This window comes from Physeter macrocephalus, chromosome 15 (assembly GCF_002837175.3).
Source record: "Physeter macrocephalus isolate SW-GA chromosome 15, ASM283717v5, whole genome shotgun sequence".
Lineage (NCBI taxonomy): Eukaryota > Metazoa > Chordata > Mammalia > Artiodactyla > Physeteridae > Physeter > Physeter macrocephalus.
In genome coordinates, this window is record NC_041228.1 from 11,814,765 (window position 1) to 11,832,830 (window position 18,066).

Sequence of the window (18,066 nt, forward strand, 5' to 3'; positions counted from 1 at the left end):
GGCCATGGCTCACGGGCCCAGCCGCTCCGCGGCATGTGGGATCCCCCCAGACCGGGGCGCGAACCCGGTTCCCCTGCATCGGCAGGCGGACGCGCAACCACTGCGCCACCAGGGAAGCCCCTATACTTCAGTTTTTTTAAAAAAAGTTTTTCTAAGTGAAAGGAGCCAGAGCAAAAGATTACATATGGTATGATTTCATTTAAGTGAATGTCCAGAAGAGGCAAGTCCTTTGAGACAGAAAGCAGATTGTTGTTTGCTGGCAGATAGAAGAAGAGCGAAATTAGGAGTCACTGCTAACGGGCACAATATATCTTTTTGGTCTGGTGGAAATGTCCTGGAATTAGATAGTGGTTGCACAACACAGTGCATATACTAAAAACTACTGAACTGTACACTTTAAAATGGTGAATTTTATGTTACATGAATTTTGTCTTTTTTTTTTTAAATGAAAAATAGCGACAGAACATAACAAAGATTCTTAGATTCTTAATTAGTACTTACACTACCCTTGTGCGTTCACGTTTCTTAAATACCACAGGACGTACACAGAATGGATCTGGGAGAAAATGTCCCTGTTACCTAGACAGCTGGAAGTCAGTGCCTGACTTAGTCCAAGCCTGAAGCTTGGAAATCAGTTTTTCATAAGGGGTTGATGGTTGAATTGTTAAGAGGTTACTTTTTTAAAATTTTGCTGTATAGTTTGATTTGTTTTATAAAACCATACTCTCTGCTGTTCCAGGGCATCCTAACTTCTTTTTTTTTAAGTTTATTTATTTAATTAATTTATTTATTTTTGGCTGTGTTGGGTCTTCGTTGCTGCACGCGGGCTTTCTCTCGTTGCGGCGAGCGGTGGCTCCTCTTCATTGCGGTGCACGGGCTCCTCATTGCGGTGGCTTCTCTTGTTGCAGAGCACGAGCTCTAGGCGTGCGGGCTTCAGTAGTTGCGGCTCGTGGGCTCAGTAATTGTGGCTCATGGGCTCTAGAGCGCAGGCTCAGTAGTTGGGCCCCATGCGGGCTTAGTTGCTCTGCGGCATGTGGGATCTTCCCAGACCAGGGCTCGAACTCGTGTCCCCTGCATCGGCAGGCGGATTCTTAACCGCTGTGCCACCAGGGAAGCCCCCTAACTTCTTTTGAAGATAATATAATGCTCTCTGAATCTTTCAGCTTTTGGCCAATACCTCTTGCTAAGCCAAGCAGAACATGTGATAAAGGAGTATCAGGGAGACTTTATTTTAAATTAAAAGCAGGACGAATATAGTGTTTTCCTTCCCCGTCATTGCTTAGAGTGACTTAAGAAGGAAGTGAAGTACGTAGCAACTCTCTCAGGATGGAGAAGGTTCTTGTTTGTTCTAACGAGGATGTGTCCTGCCTGATGGTGGGTGACAGTGTCAGACACTCCTGAGCTTGCTTTCTGCAGCTGGGAGGTGTGTTCCAGCTCATCAGTGTAAATGTGAGGGTCCCTCCGCCCATCCATTGGCAGCTTATCTTTTTCTGGCACCCAATGTCATTAAAATATGGTCATGTTTCTTTCAAGCTGCTGCTTTAAAAAGTAAACCAGTCCTGCTGTGTCCCTAAGGTGAGAGAAACGATGAAGCCCATTTCGCGGGCCAGCGGCCACAGCGTGTACTGAGCTGCTTCTCTGCGCCTGGCATTTTAGAAACATTACCCAGTGCTCACAGGGACTCTCCAAGGTCCGTGCGATTCTCTCCATTTCCTGTATAAGGACACTGAGGCGCAGGGCTCCAGAGATTATGCAGTTATTCAGTGGGAGAGCCAGGATTTGGACCCAGGTCAGTCTTGTTTTTTAATTACCTTTGCTCTAGAGATCAGAAAATTTATACTGAAGTCCCAGCTCTGCACTCAGTGACTAGATGACCCTAGACAACCCACTGGACCTCTCTGGGCCTGTTTTCCTTATCTGTCTTACAGGTTAATAATAATAATTATCTTTTTTTGTTAGATTGTAATGAGACCTTTAAAAAGAGGTATTCCGTGAATTATGTAGGCATCATGGTGAGTGACTGGCACAGAGTAAATACTCAGTTACTTGCTAGCTGCCATTATTATTACTGCATCATCGCCTGTTTTCCAAATTATTTCAGTAATTTATGGAGAAATTGGCCAAGGGACAAGTGGGATGTCATGAGGTAATTTCCCCTTGCGTCAGCAAAGCGTCCACGTTCAGGTTGAGTCATAAGTCATCAGAGCTGACACCTGTGCTCCCCTTTTCAATGAACAGAACATTTTATCTGTAGTAGCTCATCTGATGCCCCTGGAAGCTAGAAAATGTCCACATTTGGAGATAAGCATGCCCATAGTCAGACAAGGTCAATGACCTGCCTGACGTTATACATACGGTCAGGTTTAGAGCCAAAATACGGTATGCTTTTGACTCCTAAGCCCACGCACTTGCACTGAACCCGAACCAGCTCAGAGAGAGGGAGGAAGGGAACAGAGGAGCGGGCGCCCTCAGTGGAAGGTTGTGGCTTTGAGTCCCGGCCGGCCAGTAGGTGGGAGAATCAAGCATGGGTGGGGGCCAGGGGCTCCCCAGAGGGACAGTGCGGTTGGCAGCCTGTTGGCCTTTGTGGTGTCACTGAGGACTGGCAGGGGTGTTGTTGCCCTGCAGTCCCCCAGCCCCGCTCCTGCTTCTCACCCAGCGCTAGACGTTGGCCCTCAGATAACCGTCTGAGAGGGGCTCCACTCAGCCTTGTCCTCCCAGGCTAAGTGCTGATGTTTAAATTTTGTCCTGCCTGAGTAACATATGATCTTTTTTTAGAAAATATTTAGAAGATGGAGTTAGTGAAAAAGAGGGGGGGAGAAAAAACCATAATCTCACTCAGAAGATTACTGGATTTACGTATATGGTTTGTTTTGTTTACAAAAATGGATCATACCATAGATTAAAATAATTCCTCATTGCACTGAGTTTTTTTGTAATGTTTGGAAGAATTTAACTATAGGCAAATCGACTTTTTGGGTCTTCCTTCAGCCTTTTGATTGTTAAGAATTTGCCCCCCTTCCAGTTTGCTTTCACTGCTGGTAGAGAACTTTGCATTTTTATCAACGCCATCTCAAACTAAAACAGTGCCCTCTTTCTCCATCAAATGTGTGTTTTAAATTTTTTATTTACTTATTTATTTTATTATTTATTTTTGGCTGTGTTGGGTCTTCGTTTCTGTGCGAGGGCTTTCTCTAGTTGCGGGGAGCGGGGGCCACTCTTCATCGCGGTGCGCGGGCCTCTCACTGTCGCGGCCTCTCTTGTTGCGGAGCACAGGCTCCAGACGCGCAGGCTCAGTAGTCGTGGCGCACGGGCCCAGTTGCTCCGCGGCATGTGGGATCTTCCCGGACCAGGTCTCGAACCCTTGTCCCCTGCATTGGCAGGCAGATTCTCAACCATTGCGCCACTAGGGAAGCCCTCATATGTATGTTTTATAACTTGCCTTGCATACTGTTCAGATCTGTTTGCTTATTCTTGATGTCGAGCAGCACTGTCCAATAGAACTTTCTGAAATGACGGAAGTGTTGATATTCTTTGTTGTCTCACATGGTACCCACCAGCCACGCTTGGCTGCTGAGCACTTGAAATGTGGTTGCTCCGCGGCATGTGGGATCTTCCTGGACCAGGTCTCGAACCCTTGTCCCCTGCATTGGCAGGCGGATTCTCAACCATTGCGCCACTAGGGAAGCCCTCATATGTATGTTTTATAACTTGCCTTGCATACTGTTCAGATCTGTTTGCTTATTCTTGATGTCGAGCAGCACTGTCCAATAGAACTTTCTGAAATGACGGAAGTGTTGATATTCTTTGTTGTCTCACATGGTACCCACCAGCCACGCTTGGCTGCTGAGCACTTGAAATGTGGCTGGTGAGACTTCATGAACTGAATTTTAAATTTACTTAATTTTAACTAAATTGGCTGCATGTGGCTAGTGGCAAACACTGTATTGGAAAACACAGATCTAGAGCATTCTCGTTTAAACTCACTTTTTTTTTTTTAACGTGATGATTAAATTCCCTTCATGTTGAAAGTGAAAATGAAACACCTTTACAAAAATATCTTCGAAGAATCTGTATCCCTCTGAGAAAGAAGTAACTCCTTCCATGGTAAACCTCTGCGGCTCCAGGGAAGAAAAGCAACATTTACTGAGCACATCCTAACTGCCCAGCACCTTGCTGAGTCATTTTGTGTGTCTTATCTGTATTATTCATCCCATTTAATACCAGTAACACGGGCAGAGGTTTAGTGACTTGCCAGTGTCCCATAGCTGGTAAGTCCCAGAGCACAGCCTAGGCCATCGTCATCTCATCCCCCTGCCCTTGTTTTTCCTGTTGTAAGAAGTACTGACAGCATCCATCAAGTGTTCTACTTTCAAGCCCTTCCTCCAGAAATTAAGTGCAGTATCAGAGATGAAAATTAGTTTTGCTGTGGTTAACTTTTTAGCCATACTTCTGTGTCCTTGGCAGACACTCCTTCCTGGATGTAGAAGATGCTGGTTCAGGTTAATGCTCTTGGATGATCTGCTTTGTGCAGAACGTTGTCAGCTGCTCTAGGGTTGCCACTTAGGCCGGGGCACAAGCAAGTGCTCAAAGATGCCATCCCCTTGACTAGAAAGGCTGGGGAAAGCCGCCTGGGGAGGTAGCAGCTGAGCTGAGCCAGGACAGAATGAGAGAGTTTGGTAACCACGTAATCAGTGGGGAAGGGCATTTCAGGCAAAGGGAACAGCATATGCGAAGGCTGGGGGAGCAACTGGAAATAATGGAGCATGGCGGGAGGGAGGCCAGAGTTTTTAGGGGAAAATGGTAGGAGATAAAAACCAGAAAGATATTCAGGGGCCAGAACATAGAAGTTATTCAGTTTTGTACCAAGAAGTTCAACTTTCATCCCTAAAGGCAGTGATGAAAACCTGAATGTTAGTAGATGAGAATTTACACGTAGCTTGATTACATGAAACCCTTATTTCAGTAAGGGTTCTCTGCTAAAGATGTGAACCTTAAAAAACTTTGGAACTTGTAGAATTTCACTAATCACTTTGAAGGTCAGTTCTGACAGGGATGTATTGTTACCACTGAGTGTACATATTAAGCTGGAAAGATATACACGGATCCCAAAACGTGCCCTCAAAATTCTTAGTTGTGCTTCATTCTTACCTTCTAATGAGCGTCTGCTGCTCTGTGCTGGGCCCATTATGATGTGGGGATGAGAGACCGTCCTCGTCCTCAAGGACCTCTTCCTTTCCTGGGGAGGGAGCAGCGCAGGTAACGTGCATTAAGCAATAATCTGCCGCGGAGGTTAAAGAAGCTTCCAGCAGGGGGGAGGACATTGTGAACACAGACACAGCGGGGCTCCTGAGTGGAAGCGCTCAGACAAGAAATCGTGTCGCTTGGTAGTGAGAGCAGGGGTGCCGGCACCTGGACCTCATCCCAGTTCCGCCACTTGCTAGTTGCGTCAGCAGCTTGGGCAAGTTCCGCCCTCGCTCTGGGCCTCAGCTCCTCCTTCGGGATGGAGGAGAGACTTGAGGTGCTTACCCGCTCGTTCGGGTTGCTGTGAGGGTGTAGATGAAATGAGGCGTCAGGTGATGGTCGCTCAGCAGATGTCAGCGCTTGTTGCCAGTTCAGGGTGCGATGACACCCCCTTCTTAATGTGTGTGGTAGGAGAGCGCTTTCCGAATCCGTCGTCCGTACCACTGATTCAGCATCCTGTGTTTCAAGTGTGTAGGGACCCAGGGATCTTTTGGAAACTGGAAGAACCCTTGCTGACTGTCCTCCGGCCTTTATTTCCCTCGTTAGTGTCCAGTCGGATTTCATGATATTCCACTGGCAAACGTGTCTCTCTGTCTCTTTCAAATTCAAATATGGCACAACCAGGAAGAATTGTTCTGTGTATGACTCGGTGGGTTGGAGATGTAGCTGTTATCTGCAGTGTCCATGTGACACCTGCTGGCACATGTCAAATTGTGCCTGTGGTTTGTTTATTGGTACATCTTTATAAAATACTGAAATTAGTTTTATAAGTGTTTCATATAGATATCTGGGTAGAGAGTAAATACGTGTCTATGAAAATTTTCAGATTTTTCAGGTAATTGTGGTTCATCTCTCTTTTCACACTGCTGATAAATCTCTCATGTTTTCCATTGTAGTTTCTTTCAAGATGGCTTGAAGACAGCTGATAAATTGAAACAGTACATTGAAAAACTGGCTGCTGATTTATATAATGTAAGTTCTTTACAAAATACCTGCACTTTAACTTGCTTTTATAGATAAATATCAGTAAATCTGAAATCTGTATTAGAAGAGCATTAAAGAAAAAAGAAGACAAGGTGAAGTGATGTGTCAGCGTAAATCTAGGGCCTGTAAATGTTTTTTTGTGGTTTGTTTTGTTTTGTTTTCCTGGTGTAACTCAGAGACATCATCACTGGTCAGATATTCCAGAGTAGTTATGGGACATAGGTGGAGCAGGGCAGGGAGTTAGATGGATAGCCATTGGTTCTGCATGGCTCTCCGTGCTGGGTTCAGTAGCATCACATGTGAGTGCCCTTTGGTCAGCAGTTGCAGAAGGAAATTTTTATCCTGGAAGGAAAAAAATTAAGTGACTGTCTCTGAGTAAGCAGGTTGATGAATTTTTTTTCTTTTTTCCTTTTTTTTGCTTGCTTGTTTGCTTTATATTTCCTCTCCTTTTTTTCCCCTACTCTCTAGGTTTTGATTTTAGAAGAGGAAAAGCAAGAGGAAAACTTTTTGAGAAAAAAACTAATTGCATATGTAGCAATCTCAAGTTTGTTCTTCATGAACCGCTTGACAGTGAATAATATTAAAAGTATATATTTTAGGAGTGTAACTATTGATACATGTGTTCAGATAAGGATTTAGAGTTACACAGGATACCTTATATTCTAATAGAACTTTTCTGATTTTTCTTTGAAAAGTTAACATGGTTCAGGTTGCAGTTAAGTTCCAAGTGATTAAGAAAAGCAGCACCAGTCCCTTCCCTTCATGTAAACTTTGTAAACTTTCCTATATGCATTAGCTCTTGGGATTCTGGTCATTCTTAGGATTGTCTTCTGGCCCATTCAGTCACATCGTGATACTGATATTTCCACTGCCACCCTTTGAAATACCAGAAGCAAATAACTCAATGTTATTTCTTAAGCTTTGTTGAAAATAGTCCTTCAGAGCTAGTTGTCTAGCCTAGATGTATTATTTAATAAGAAAGCATGTTGCATTATTCACTAATTTCAAAACTCACTGGTACTTTAAGAAGATGAGAAAATTGTGCCTCTCATATCAAAAATGAGACCGTGTGAAGGACTTTAATAAGGAAATCGACTGTATAATTGAATTGTTTGATGAGTAGTATACATTTGGATGAATTAAACTCTGCTCATAAATGTATAAGAGAGGGGCTTCCCTGGTGGCGCAGTGGTTGAGAGTCCGCCTGCCGATGCAGAGGACACGGGTTCGTGCCCCGGTCCGGGAGGATCCCACCTGCCGCGGAGCGGCTGGGCCCGTGAGCCGTGGCCGCTGAGCCTGCGCGTCCGGAGCCTGTGCTCCGCAACGGGAGAGGCCACGGCAGTGAGAGGCCCAAGTACAGCAAAAAAAAAAAAAAAAAAGTGTAAGAGATAAGTGATAGAAGAACTGTTTTTCTCTCATAGATAAAACAGACCCAGGATGAAGAAAAGAAACAGCTGACTGCACTCCGAGACTTAATAAAATCCTCCCTTCAACTTGATCAGAAAGAAGTAGGTGATCTGTGTGTTTCCAGCAGGGCTAACCGTGTAAGCAGGGCCGCTTGTGATAGCCTTTGTGTTTCCTGATCTACAGAGCAAGCATAGTGAGAACTTCCTGCCGGGGTGGGGGGGCAGATGAGATGTAAGACACAGTGCATACCTGTCGTATGAAACACAGTAGGAACGGTCTTTGGGCTCCTGTTCCCTCCTTATAAAAAAAAGATAACCCTCACCCCCAACTCCATGACCAGGTTTTCCATCCTGCCTTTAAGGCGTGTGCTTCAGAAGAGCGTCCTCCCAGGTGTTGATGTACATACCTCAGTTCCTCTTAGATCATCCCTGTTTCTCCAGACAGCCAAAGGGGCTGTCTCATTTTACCAGAGAAATAGAGAAATATTTTGATACAGATTCCTATAGAAGTTTTGCCCCACAGTTAGGAAAGTTAAGGTTGAGGTAGTCTTTGGATGCTGAAATGGAGTATACGGTGCATGGTAGATGTTAGATGAATGCAATACCAATGCTTAATTATTAATCTCATCTGTTCATTTGTTTGGTCAAACATCTAATGAATACTTACTGTGTGCTGGCAACTCTTCTGGGCATTAAGCTTGAGTCCCTTCCGTCAAGGATCTCATTGTCTAGTAGGTAATAGAGAGAGTCAGCCATGTGAACAAGTGGCCGGACCTAAAGCAGTATTGATGCTGTAAGACAGAGATTGGGAGGAGGTGTGCCGGGAAAGGGAGGAAGCAAAGAGTCTCAGGAGTGAGAAGCTGCTGGGCGCATTCAGCAGACCACAGCAGCTTGGGGCAGGGTGGGTGGAGGAGTGAGAGATGCCGCTCCTGAGGTGAAAACCCGGACCGGATTGTGGAGAACCTTGGATGCACACTAAAGGGAATGGACTTCATATGAAGGGTACATTAAACAGTGAGCACCGTTTGTTGCATGGGAGAAGGTAAACATTTGCCTGTTTATGTTACGCATTTACTATGGATTCAATTTAAGTGCAGTATTTAAATGCAGTATTTAATCATAATCACACAAAATACAGCATTTTTCATATGTCAGTTCCTCATCATATTATCTCACAATTGCAAACTGACTCTCTGTAAATCCCTAAAATTTCCAAAAGGGGTTCATGAGTCCAAGACAAAAACAAAGCAAACCCCCTCAAACATGGGAAGCCCTGCTCCAGCAACACTAATGTTAAAGCAATCTTGAGGGTTCCCTTGACTGAGTGATTATAGCCCTCTACCCTCCTGCCTCCCCAGATCCAGTTTTATATACACGTTGGGTCTTCGTACAGCGAGAGAGGTCTGTAGCCCTGTGACACTGAGTGCCTGCTGACCTGTGGGCAGGGAGGTGTGTAGTAGGCATCGGTGGGCAGGGAGGTATGTGGGCTGTGTACCCACGTCCCCTAGTCTCAGCAGTGTCTGCACCTGTGCTTTGAGGCCTCTTAGAAGATGCTTACTGCTGGTCCTAGGAGAAGCTGTCTCCTTGAATGACTTCTCAGTTTACTAGAAAGACCCAGATAGAGGGGTAAGAGCTAGATCCCTGCCTGGGGAGAAAACTGCGAGGTTTTGAACTGGCAGATATGTGCTTAAGCACTTCCTACCTTTGTTTTGTCACACGGGATTACCTCCTTCCTGTGTGAGGAAGCTTTCTTGGGGGAAAAAAAAGACTATTACAGTCCCTTTTTGCTTTGCATAGAGACTGATGTATTCTGCTCGTGCTAGCTAAACGCCGCAGGTGCGTATATGCCTCCTCTGAACGTGAGGAAATGCACACGACTTATTGTAATTCCACCCCAAATTAATAAATGATGTTTTCGTTAGCACCGTGTCCAGAGGATTTTACAAGTAAAATTGGTCTTTCACAGCATGCCTGTCCCATTCTCCTGCTGTTTATCATGTCTTATCACAGAATATGTTTAGAAGGTAATGATTTTTAATGCCTTATTAAATATGGAAGGAGATTGTCCACCAGAGAGTTCTTGCCATAGCGTGACTGTTTGAGAAGAGTGTAAAGCGCTCTAAAAAGGGACCTGAGAAATTTAAATCACCCATCAAATCATTCAGCCTCCTCACCCCCACCAGGTTCAACCTGACTCCATTAAAGGAAGCTTCAAGAATTTGAGCTCTATTGACACACATACACTACCGAATGTAAAATTATTTGTAGTGAGGTAGATGGACCTAGAGTCTGTCGTGGAGAGTGAAGTAAGTCAGAAAGAGAAAAACAAATACCGTGTGCTAATGCACATACATGGAATCTTTAAAAAAACGGTACTGATGAACCTAGTGGCAGGGCAGGAATAAAGACGCAGACGTAGAGAACGGACTTGAGGACACAGCAGGGGAAGGGTAAGCTGGGACGAAGTGAGAGAGCGTCATGGACTTATATACACTACCAAACGTAAAATAGATAGCTGGTGGGAAGCAGCCGCACAGCACAGGGAGATCAGCTCGGTGCTTTGTGACCACCTAGAGGGGTGGGATAGGGAGGGTGGGAGGGAGACGCAAGAGGGAGGGGATATGGGGATATATGTATATGTATAGCTGATTCACTTTGTTGTACAGCAGAAACTAACACACCATTGTAAAGCGATTATACTCCAGTAAAGATGTAAAAAAAAATTATATAAGCACAATTAAATTATATTAAACAAAAGTAGTAAATTTAAAAAAAAAGAATTTGAGCTCTAAGTAGGATCTTTGGATTTTTGGTAGAAACTATTTTTAGGGTTGAAAATATTTTATTTTTATTGGTGCTATCCATAAATCATTCCAAAAACTTCATCTCTTTGAGTCTCAGTAGCTCATCATAGTTTGCAAACTATCTGTGTTTTACTGATCTCTCCTTTCACAGTATCCAGTACATTGCCTGGCACCCCAGAACTACTCAATAAATATTTAGTGAGATGAAACAGAAGGAATTTTTTGCCCACTCCATTCATACCTTACCGTAGAAATTTGAAGCTTCTATAAATAGAGGTTTAGTTTTAAATTGGATGCCAGAAATATTTATAACCCATTAAGTCAATGAGGGTGTTAATTGCTTGCAGTTTTAAAAGATTTGAGGTTTTACTCCTTAATAATGCATTTTATATGTTAATAAGGTTTTCTAATAAGAAAGTAAAGTAATTTGTACTGCTAATAGAGAATGGGAAATTGAACTAAAAAATAATACTGTAGTTTCATTCTGTAGTTTACATCTCTTGGCTCACATCATGGATTTTTGCCAAGGTTTTATTTTAAGTTCACTATTTGAGTTTTAAATTGTTTACCTGACGTGAGTTTCACGTTTGCATTTCTCTTTCCTCAGTACACGTTGATTTCTATTGTGCTGTCAAAGGATTCAGAACCTATTTCATTCCTTCAGTTGTGTTTTATTTTGTTTACTTATTAAGTGTTAACAATTCTCCAAGGTTTATTTTCTCAAAAAAGAGAATCCTCTTTTCATTTATCTGGAGTGCCCTGCTAAGCCATCATTTCTCCAAGGACAGAGATAATCATTTGTGTGACTTTCTTAGGCCATAAAACTCATTACTAGTTAATTTAGGATTGTTGATGCTACCTCTGAATCACTGCTTCCTTCCTGCTTGGTTTAGTGGAATAGGCTTCTGAGGTCAAAGCCTAGGCTTCAGCCACTTTATTCACCTTTAAAACCACACTTGTCTGATATAAAGCAAGGTCTACTCAATCTGTTTGTTATTCAGAATTGAAAGTTAATTTAGGCTAGTAGTAAATATATGTAAGGAATGTCTTAGTAGTAAGTTTACAGAATATAATAGTTTTCATAAGGTGTCAGCATCTGAATCCTTATTTTTTAAAAAAGGTAAGTACTTTTATTTTTTTAACTTAGGCTTTCAACATTGTAAATTGACTATATTCCAGTAAAAATTAATTTAAAAAAAAAACTAAAAAAAACCCCAAAACTTAGGCTTTTATTTTAAAGGTTAGCAAACCAGTTAAGGTGAGAGATGCATAGTTTTAAAGCGTTCAGACAGACTAGGAATTATGTGGGCAGATAAAGGGAAGTTTAGTTCAAAGAAAAGCGTTCCAAGGAAGAGAGTTACCTTAATGAGAATTGATATCAAGGAGATTTTAGATTTTGCCTTTAATGTTCTGGAGAGGTATAGCTATGGCAAAGATCCCTAACTCCAGGTTGATAGTTAAGTGATTTTCATGTGATTTCATTGGGTTAAAGCAGGGGCTCTCGATTTCATTTATCCTGGCCTCTTATTTTGTCCCATGGCTCAGGCCTCTACCACCTGATCTAGTTTTCTATCCTGATTGTTCTTTATTAGTATTATGGCCACATTGCTGCCTGCTTGAAAAAACCCCATGTGTCACTACTGTTGTATTGGGGGCTGTCACTAGAGGCACTGGTAGAGGCAGGCTGTCTCTGCCTACTTGGTGTGTGGTACAGGTCCTCGGTCATAGTTCCATCCAGAAAGTACCTGTCGGGGAGGGCAGAGTGGGCCAAATTACTCTGAGTTCAAGGCTGTGAACCCTGGTTAAAAGTAAACACAGAGGGGAATTTTTCAAGATTCCTACGCCCCACTTCTCCCCAGGTGATTCAGCTTGTCCAGTGAGATGTTTCAGCTGGAGGGAATCTGGCCAGTTAAAGACAAAGAAATTACTCAGATTAAGAAAATGAACAGAGTTTGTAACCTTTTTCGTCTGAGTCAACTTGCCTGGTACAGCGTGCGCTCAGCTCTCAGCTACACCTACACGAGAGAGCAGCACGGTGTGGGTTCCGAGGGGGAGCTTCCATCTCTGAGATGGGCTGCGTCCCAGTGTCCTCAGCATGTGCACCCCGCCTGGTTTTTAGGGAGTGTTCGGGGCGTGCTTTTGAACAGTGAACTCATCACGTGTAGAATAGCCCTACAGAGGTGTGCTGTCCTGCAGATTCTCCTGCAGCTATTATTCACATTAATATGCATTCACCGAGCACATGCTGTTTGGTCCAGAGGTCCTGAATGCCAGAAAGAGGCCATCCTGGCCTGGAAGGCAGGCCGTGCACAAGCCGTCAGTAAATAATGGCTGCTTCAGCTTTCTGTCTCTTCACCATCGAGTTGCAGCTTATGAACTGGATATTTTTATTAAATTCTCTTCACTTGGAAAAGAAAGGATCTTCTTACAATTTGTTGCTCTTTTTAGATTTTAAGTGGTGAACTGGGTTTCACTGAGGTGTTGATTCCCTTTACACACACACACTTTGAGGTTTGTCAGCCCTTCAATCTTGGTGAAATGTGTACCTCATGCTCTTCCATTCAGCTTTTTTTTTCTGTTCTCAAATGACCCGAAATGAAACTTGATAAAGATATTTTATTGTCCCATCACCCAAAGTTTATCATGACTCTGAAGGGGGTGTGGGGTGTGTGTGAGAGAGAGAAATCTGATATTAATTATCTTTACAACGATGTTTTCTCTTTATGTTACAAAAAGTGCTTAAATTATAGACAATAAGACTGTCAATGAAATTAACTGTATTTTCAACTGTTCTGCCTTTTTTTCTCTTGCTTTTGCCCTTCCTGATCGAAGTCTAGGAGAGTAAGTCAATGCTTTCTGTGAGAATGTATTGTCGTACCTCTGTGTCTAAAGCCCCGTGTTCTCGTGCTACAGTTCGGCATTGTTAGTTTATTTCTTGCATTTCCACAGTGTAATGGCTGCGTCTGGTCATGCAGTCTTTAGAAACGAGGGGGAGCATCAGTGGATGTTAAAGCAAGCTTATTTGCGTCTGTGTTGTTCTGTCAGCCTTTGTCACCCTGTCACCACGCCATACACTTTTCCCTGCCTTAGAGTCATCTTTTTAAATTAAAAGCATGGTTACAGGTATATTTTTGCAGAGCACTAGTAAGTTACAAAACAGGAATTTTATAGCAATTCTTAGTTCCTCACAGAGGAGGTGTACTTTTCTTCGGGGGTATTTAAGCAGAACATGTGAGGCAGAGGAGGGGTACCTGAAAGAAGATCTCTCGGGATGCATGAGCTTGTCTTGTGGGCCCACTTCGTTTCCTCCAGCCCCTCCTGTGCTCATCTCTGCTGCCAGTGTAAACTGGTTTGAGTCATAGACCAGTCTGTCGCTGCACTGTTCGTTTGAAGTCGAGCTGGCTTCTGAGCTAGAAATAGGAGATCTCTACCCCAGGCCTCAGCTCTGCCTCGCACTTGCTTGTGACTCTGGCGGTTGCTTACCTGCCCAGTTTCCGCCTCTAGAATAAGGACAAGGACCCGACAGCTCTCAGAAGTTCACAATTCTCTTAGCTCCAGACCAACAGGCAAAGGCTCCATGGCAGAATAGAGTCAAGGATTTGAGAACTGTCTCCGGCATTTGTCTAATCTGTGGTTTCTCCTCTCTAGGATTCCCAGAGCCGGCAAGGAGGATACAGCATGCACCAGCTCCAGGGCAACAAGGAGTATGGCAGTGAGAAGAAGGGGTACCTACTGAAGAAAAGCGATGGGTACGTATACAGCCAGCCTGGGGTCCTGTGTGTGCTTAGCATACTTACGGGTGTGAGTAACCTAGGAACCTGTCCCAGCCTCTCAGATAGGGAAACGTACTTACAAGGCTTCCAGTGCACCAGCTTCAGACCTTTAGCACACTGCTTTCCTCAGTAAGTCTGAGATTTAACCTGCTGTCTTCAGAAGCAGGTTAAATTGTTCTGTGGTCCCTAAATGGCACCTGCGACTTGTGACGTGCCATTTGAGGAAGGCAGGCACTGAGTCGAGCTTGAGTACACGGCTCGCTGACTGCATGCTCGCCCACCTCTCTGGTCTTTCCACTGTGGTTTTCTCTGCCAGATGCCCCCCTGGCCGCGCAGACCCCAACCTTGAGAGTCAACCTTGACTCCGCTCTTTCCTCTCGCATCACTACCAGCCTGACGACAGGCTCTTCCGTTTCTATTGGGTGGGCCAAAAAGAGCCTTTGGTTTGTAAGTAAAAATAAAAGACACATTTTTCATTTTCACCAAGAACTTTATTAAACAACGTATTCACCCTTTTGTTCCGCTACCTTCTGCCATTTTTCAGGCAACTTTATAATTCCATCTTCCCAAAACTTTGTATCTTTTTGAGCAAAGAGCTGTTCCAGATGCCCTTTACAGTCTTCCAGGGATTGAAGTTTTTTCCATTAAGAGAATTTTGTAAAGACTTAAATAAATTGAAATCTGAAGGTGCGATGTCTGGTGAATACAGAGGATGAATCAGAACTTCCCAGCCAAGCTGTAACAGTTTTTGCCTGGTCATCAAAGAAACATGCGGTCTTGCATTATCCTGATGGAAGGTTATGCGTTTCTGTTGACTAATTCCAAACACTTTTCATCAAGTGCTGCTTTCAGTCGGTCTGATTGGGAGCAGTAGGTGTTGGAATAAATCGTTGGGTTTTCCGGAAGAAGCTCATAATAGAGGACTCCCTTCCAATCCCACCATATACACAACATCACCTTTGGATGAAGACCGGCCTCTGGTGTGGTTGGTGGCAGTTTATTTCGCTTGCCCCACAGTTTCTTCCATTCCACACGATTGTACAGTATCCACTTTTCATTGTCCATCACAATTTATTTTAAAAACGGAACGTTTTCATTACATTTAAGTAGAGAATCACATGTAGAAATACAGCTAAGAAGGTTTTTTTGACTTATGTGAAACCCAAGCGTCAAAGTGATTCACATAACCAGGCTGGTGCAAATGATCTTGAAGGCTTGATTCGGACATTTTGAGTATGTCGGCTATCTCCCGCGTGGTATAACGTTGATTGTTCTCAATTAACGTCTCAATGTGATCGCTGTCAACTTCATCTGGTCTACCCGACAGTGGAGCGTCGCCCAGCGAGAAATCTGCAGCACGAAACTTCGCAAACCACCTTTGACAGGTTCGATCAGTCACAGCACCTTCTCCATACACTGCAGAAATCTTTCTTTGCGTTTCAGTTGCATTTTTACCTTTTCTGAAATAATAAAGCATAATATGCCGAAAATGTTGCTTTGTTTCTTCCATCTTCAATATTAAAATGGCTACACAAAAATTCACCAATTTTGATAAGTCTTTTTTTAAATGCGTGCTGATATGACGGCTGTCACATGCAATCTAACAAAATTGTTTCCAATGAAGTTAAAGACAGCTAAGTGCTACTAGAGCCATCTTATGGGAAAAACCGAACGAACCTTTTGGCCAACCCAATAACGAGAAGTTATACGTGACTTGCCGCCTCTGCTGCCCTGCTCTTAGATGAGTACCATCACCTCTGCTACTAGAACCATCTTATGGGAAAAACCGAACGAACTTTTGGCCAACCCAATAACGAGAAGTTATACGTGACTTGCCGCCTCTGCTGCCCTGCTCTTAGATGAGTACCATCACCTCTCCTGGACTATTTTGGTGGCCTCCTTACTGGTCTCTCTGTCACTCACTCGTCCCTTCTCCGGTTCATCTCCACACAGCACGTTGGGCTGTTCCCAAAGCCATTCCCCACCTCTCTCTCCAGCCTCATTTGTGCCATTTTCTCCCCTGGTCCTTCCACACTTGCCGTCTTTCTGTTGCTTGAACAAATGATTCTGTTTCACGGTAAGTGAGTAGAATCTTGATTATTTGCTTTACTAATTATCATCCTTTAAAAGAAAGTTTCTTGTTTTCTGATTGTTTGTGAATGTGTGCTCCTTGGCTTTATCTAAGACATGTAGATTTTTATTTTGTTTTAATTTGTTTGTTAAAATTGCAACTATTTCTCCTACACATTTCTGGGATCACTGTCAGTTTTGCTCATCATTCTTCCCATGCATTCAACAGATATCTTCTGGGAGTCCTACATGCCAGGCACTGTTGTAGACACTGGGACTATAACATTGAAACTATAACATTGAGAGTCCGTATCATTATAGAGCTTACATTCTCAACGGGGAGACAGGTGATAATGAAGGAAATATGTTTATACATATATGTATATGCCTGTAGAAACCCTAGAGTGCTGTTTTATAGGCCTGAAATTTTAACATAACTAGATACCAGAATTATCTTAAAGCAGCTTGCTTTTTCAATCAACAGTGTGCTTTAGAAATCTGTTTATGTAGGTCTGCGCATATGTAGTTGTTTTCTTCTTTTAAACGCCTACATAATAATACTCTGTAGTATGAATGTAACTAAATCTTTTATTCATTCCTCCTATTAGATTTCTGTTGCTTCTGTTGTTTCCCATTTTCACTGTCAAAAACGGTGCTATAATGAGCATCCTTGTGCATGCCTACTAGTCTGAATTACCTTCCACCTGGGGTACTAAAAGGCAACCAACATTTTCTGGTTTGTGTGGTTTTTGGTTTGGGGTTGGAGTTTTTTTGGTAATGACTGTTATGCATCATAATTATGTTATGATAGTTACGTGAACCAGGTACTGTATCAGCTTGTGTTTGACTCCCTCCTTAGGATCCGGAAAGTGTGGCAGAGAAGGAAGTGCTCCGTCAAGAACGGGATTCTGACCATCTCCCACGCCACAGTAAGTGTGTCTGGTAATTTACCAAGCTGTGTCTGTGGTGCCTTCTGGCCACGTGGACTGGAAAGCAAACACGTGCTGTGACCGGCCGTAAAAATTTCCTCATGTGCCTTTAATGTATGGATTAGGTCAGGGGGTTTAGGATACTCTTTACAAAAGAAATTGGCCCTTTCTTGTCCTGTGGTGTCCTGCTTCATCTCTTGCTCCACCAGAACTTTTTGTCTCCTGCTCCCTCAAACTGAATCAGGTATTCTTTTACTTTATAATCTCATCTTTGGGGAAGTATTATTGGTTGTTCTGAAAAACCTAAAGTTTTCTGAATTATAAAGTTGGCAGAGGGTGTTCTATACTTGAGAAAGTAATGTAGGGCATGAAACAATACGTGTTACAGTGTTCAGTCTTTTTTAAATTGTTACTATTTATTTAAATTACTCAAAAAATCCCTCAGTATGCTAAAGGATTAAAACATACATAAATAAAACAGTGGAATACTAAAATTGCCTCAATTATGACTCCCCTTATTTTAGGAATAAAGGCAATCTAATAGAAAGTGGAAAATAATAAAGCCAAGTTACTAACATTTACATTGTTTCCCTTCAGATTATTGTATACCTATATATTAATGTAGTTATACTTACAGTCTATCAGAATTTTTATTTTTATGCTTCGTGTCACCCATTTCCAACTAAAAGTTCCAGGATCGACAAAATCCCTATACTTATCAAAAAGGTTCAGTCTTGGGGCTTTCCTGGTGGCGCAGTGGTTGAGAATCCGCCTGCCGATGCAGGGGACACGGGTTCGCGCCCCGGTCCGGGAAGATCCTACATGCCGCGGAGCGGCTGGGCCCGTGAGCCATGGCCGC

The 18,066-nt window shown here is 43.2% G+C and overlaps 1 protein-coding gene across 1 annotated transcript in view; it reads left to right on the plus strand.

Moving 5' to 3' along the window:
* Nucleotides 1-18,066, plus strand: part of LOC102973503 (arf-GAP with SH3 domain, ANK repeat and PH domain-containing protein 1) — a 150,710-nt gene that overhangs the window by 59,068 nt on the left and 73,576 nt on the right. The window contains exons 8-11 of the mRNA XM_028500773.2: nucleotides 6,138-6,213; nucleotides 7,647-7,733; nucleotides 14,084-14,184; nucleotides 17,138-17,207. Of these exons, the coding sequence (XP_028356574.1) occupies nucleotides 6,138-6,213; nucleotides 7,647-7,733; nucleotides 14,084-14,184; nucleotides 17,138-17,207 (334 nt within the window). The remainder of the gene's footprint in view (nucleotides 1-6,137; nucleotides 6,214-7,646; nucleotides 7,734-14,083; nucleotides 14,185-17,137; nucleotides 17,208-18,066) is intronic.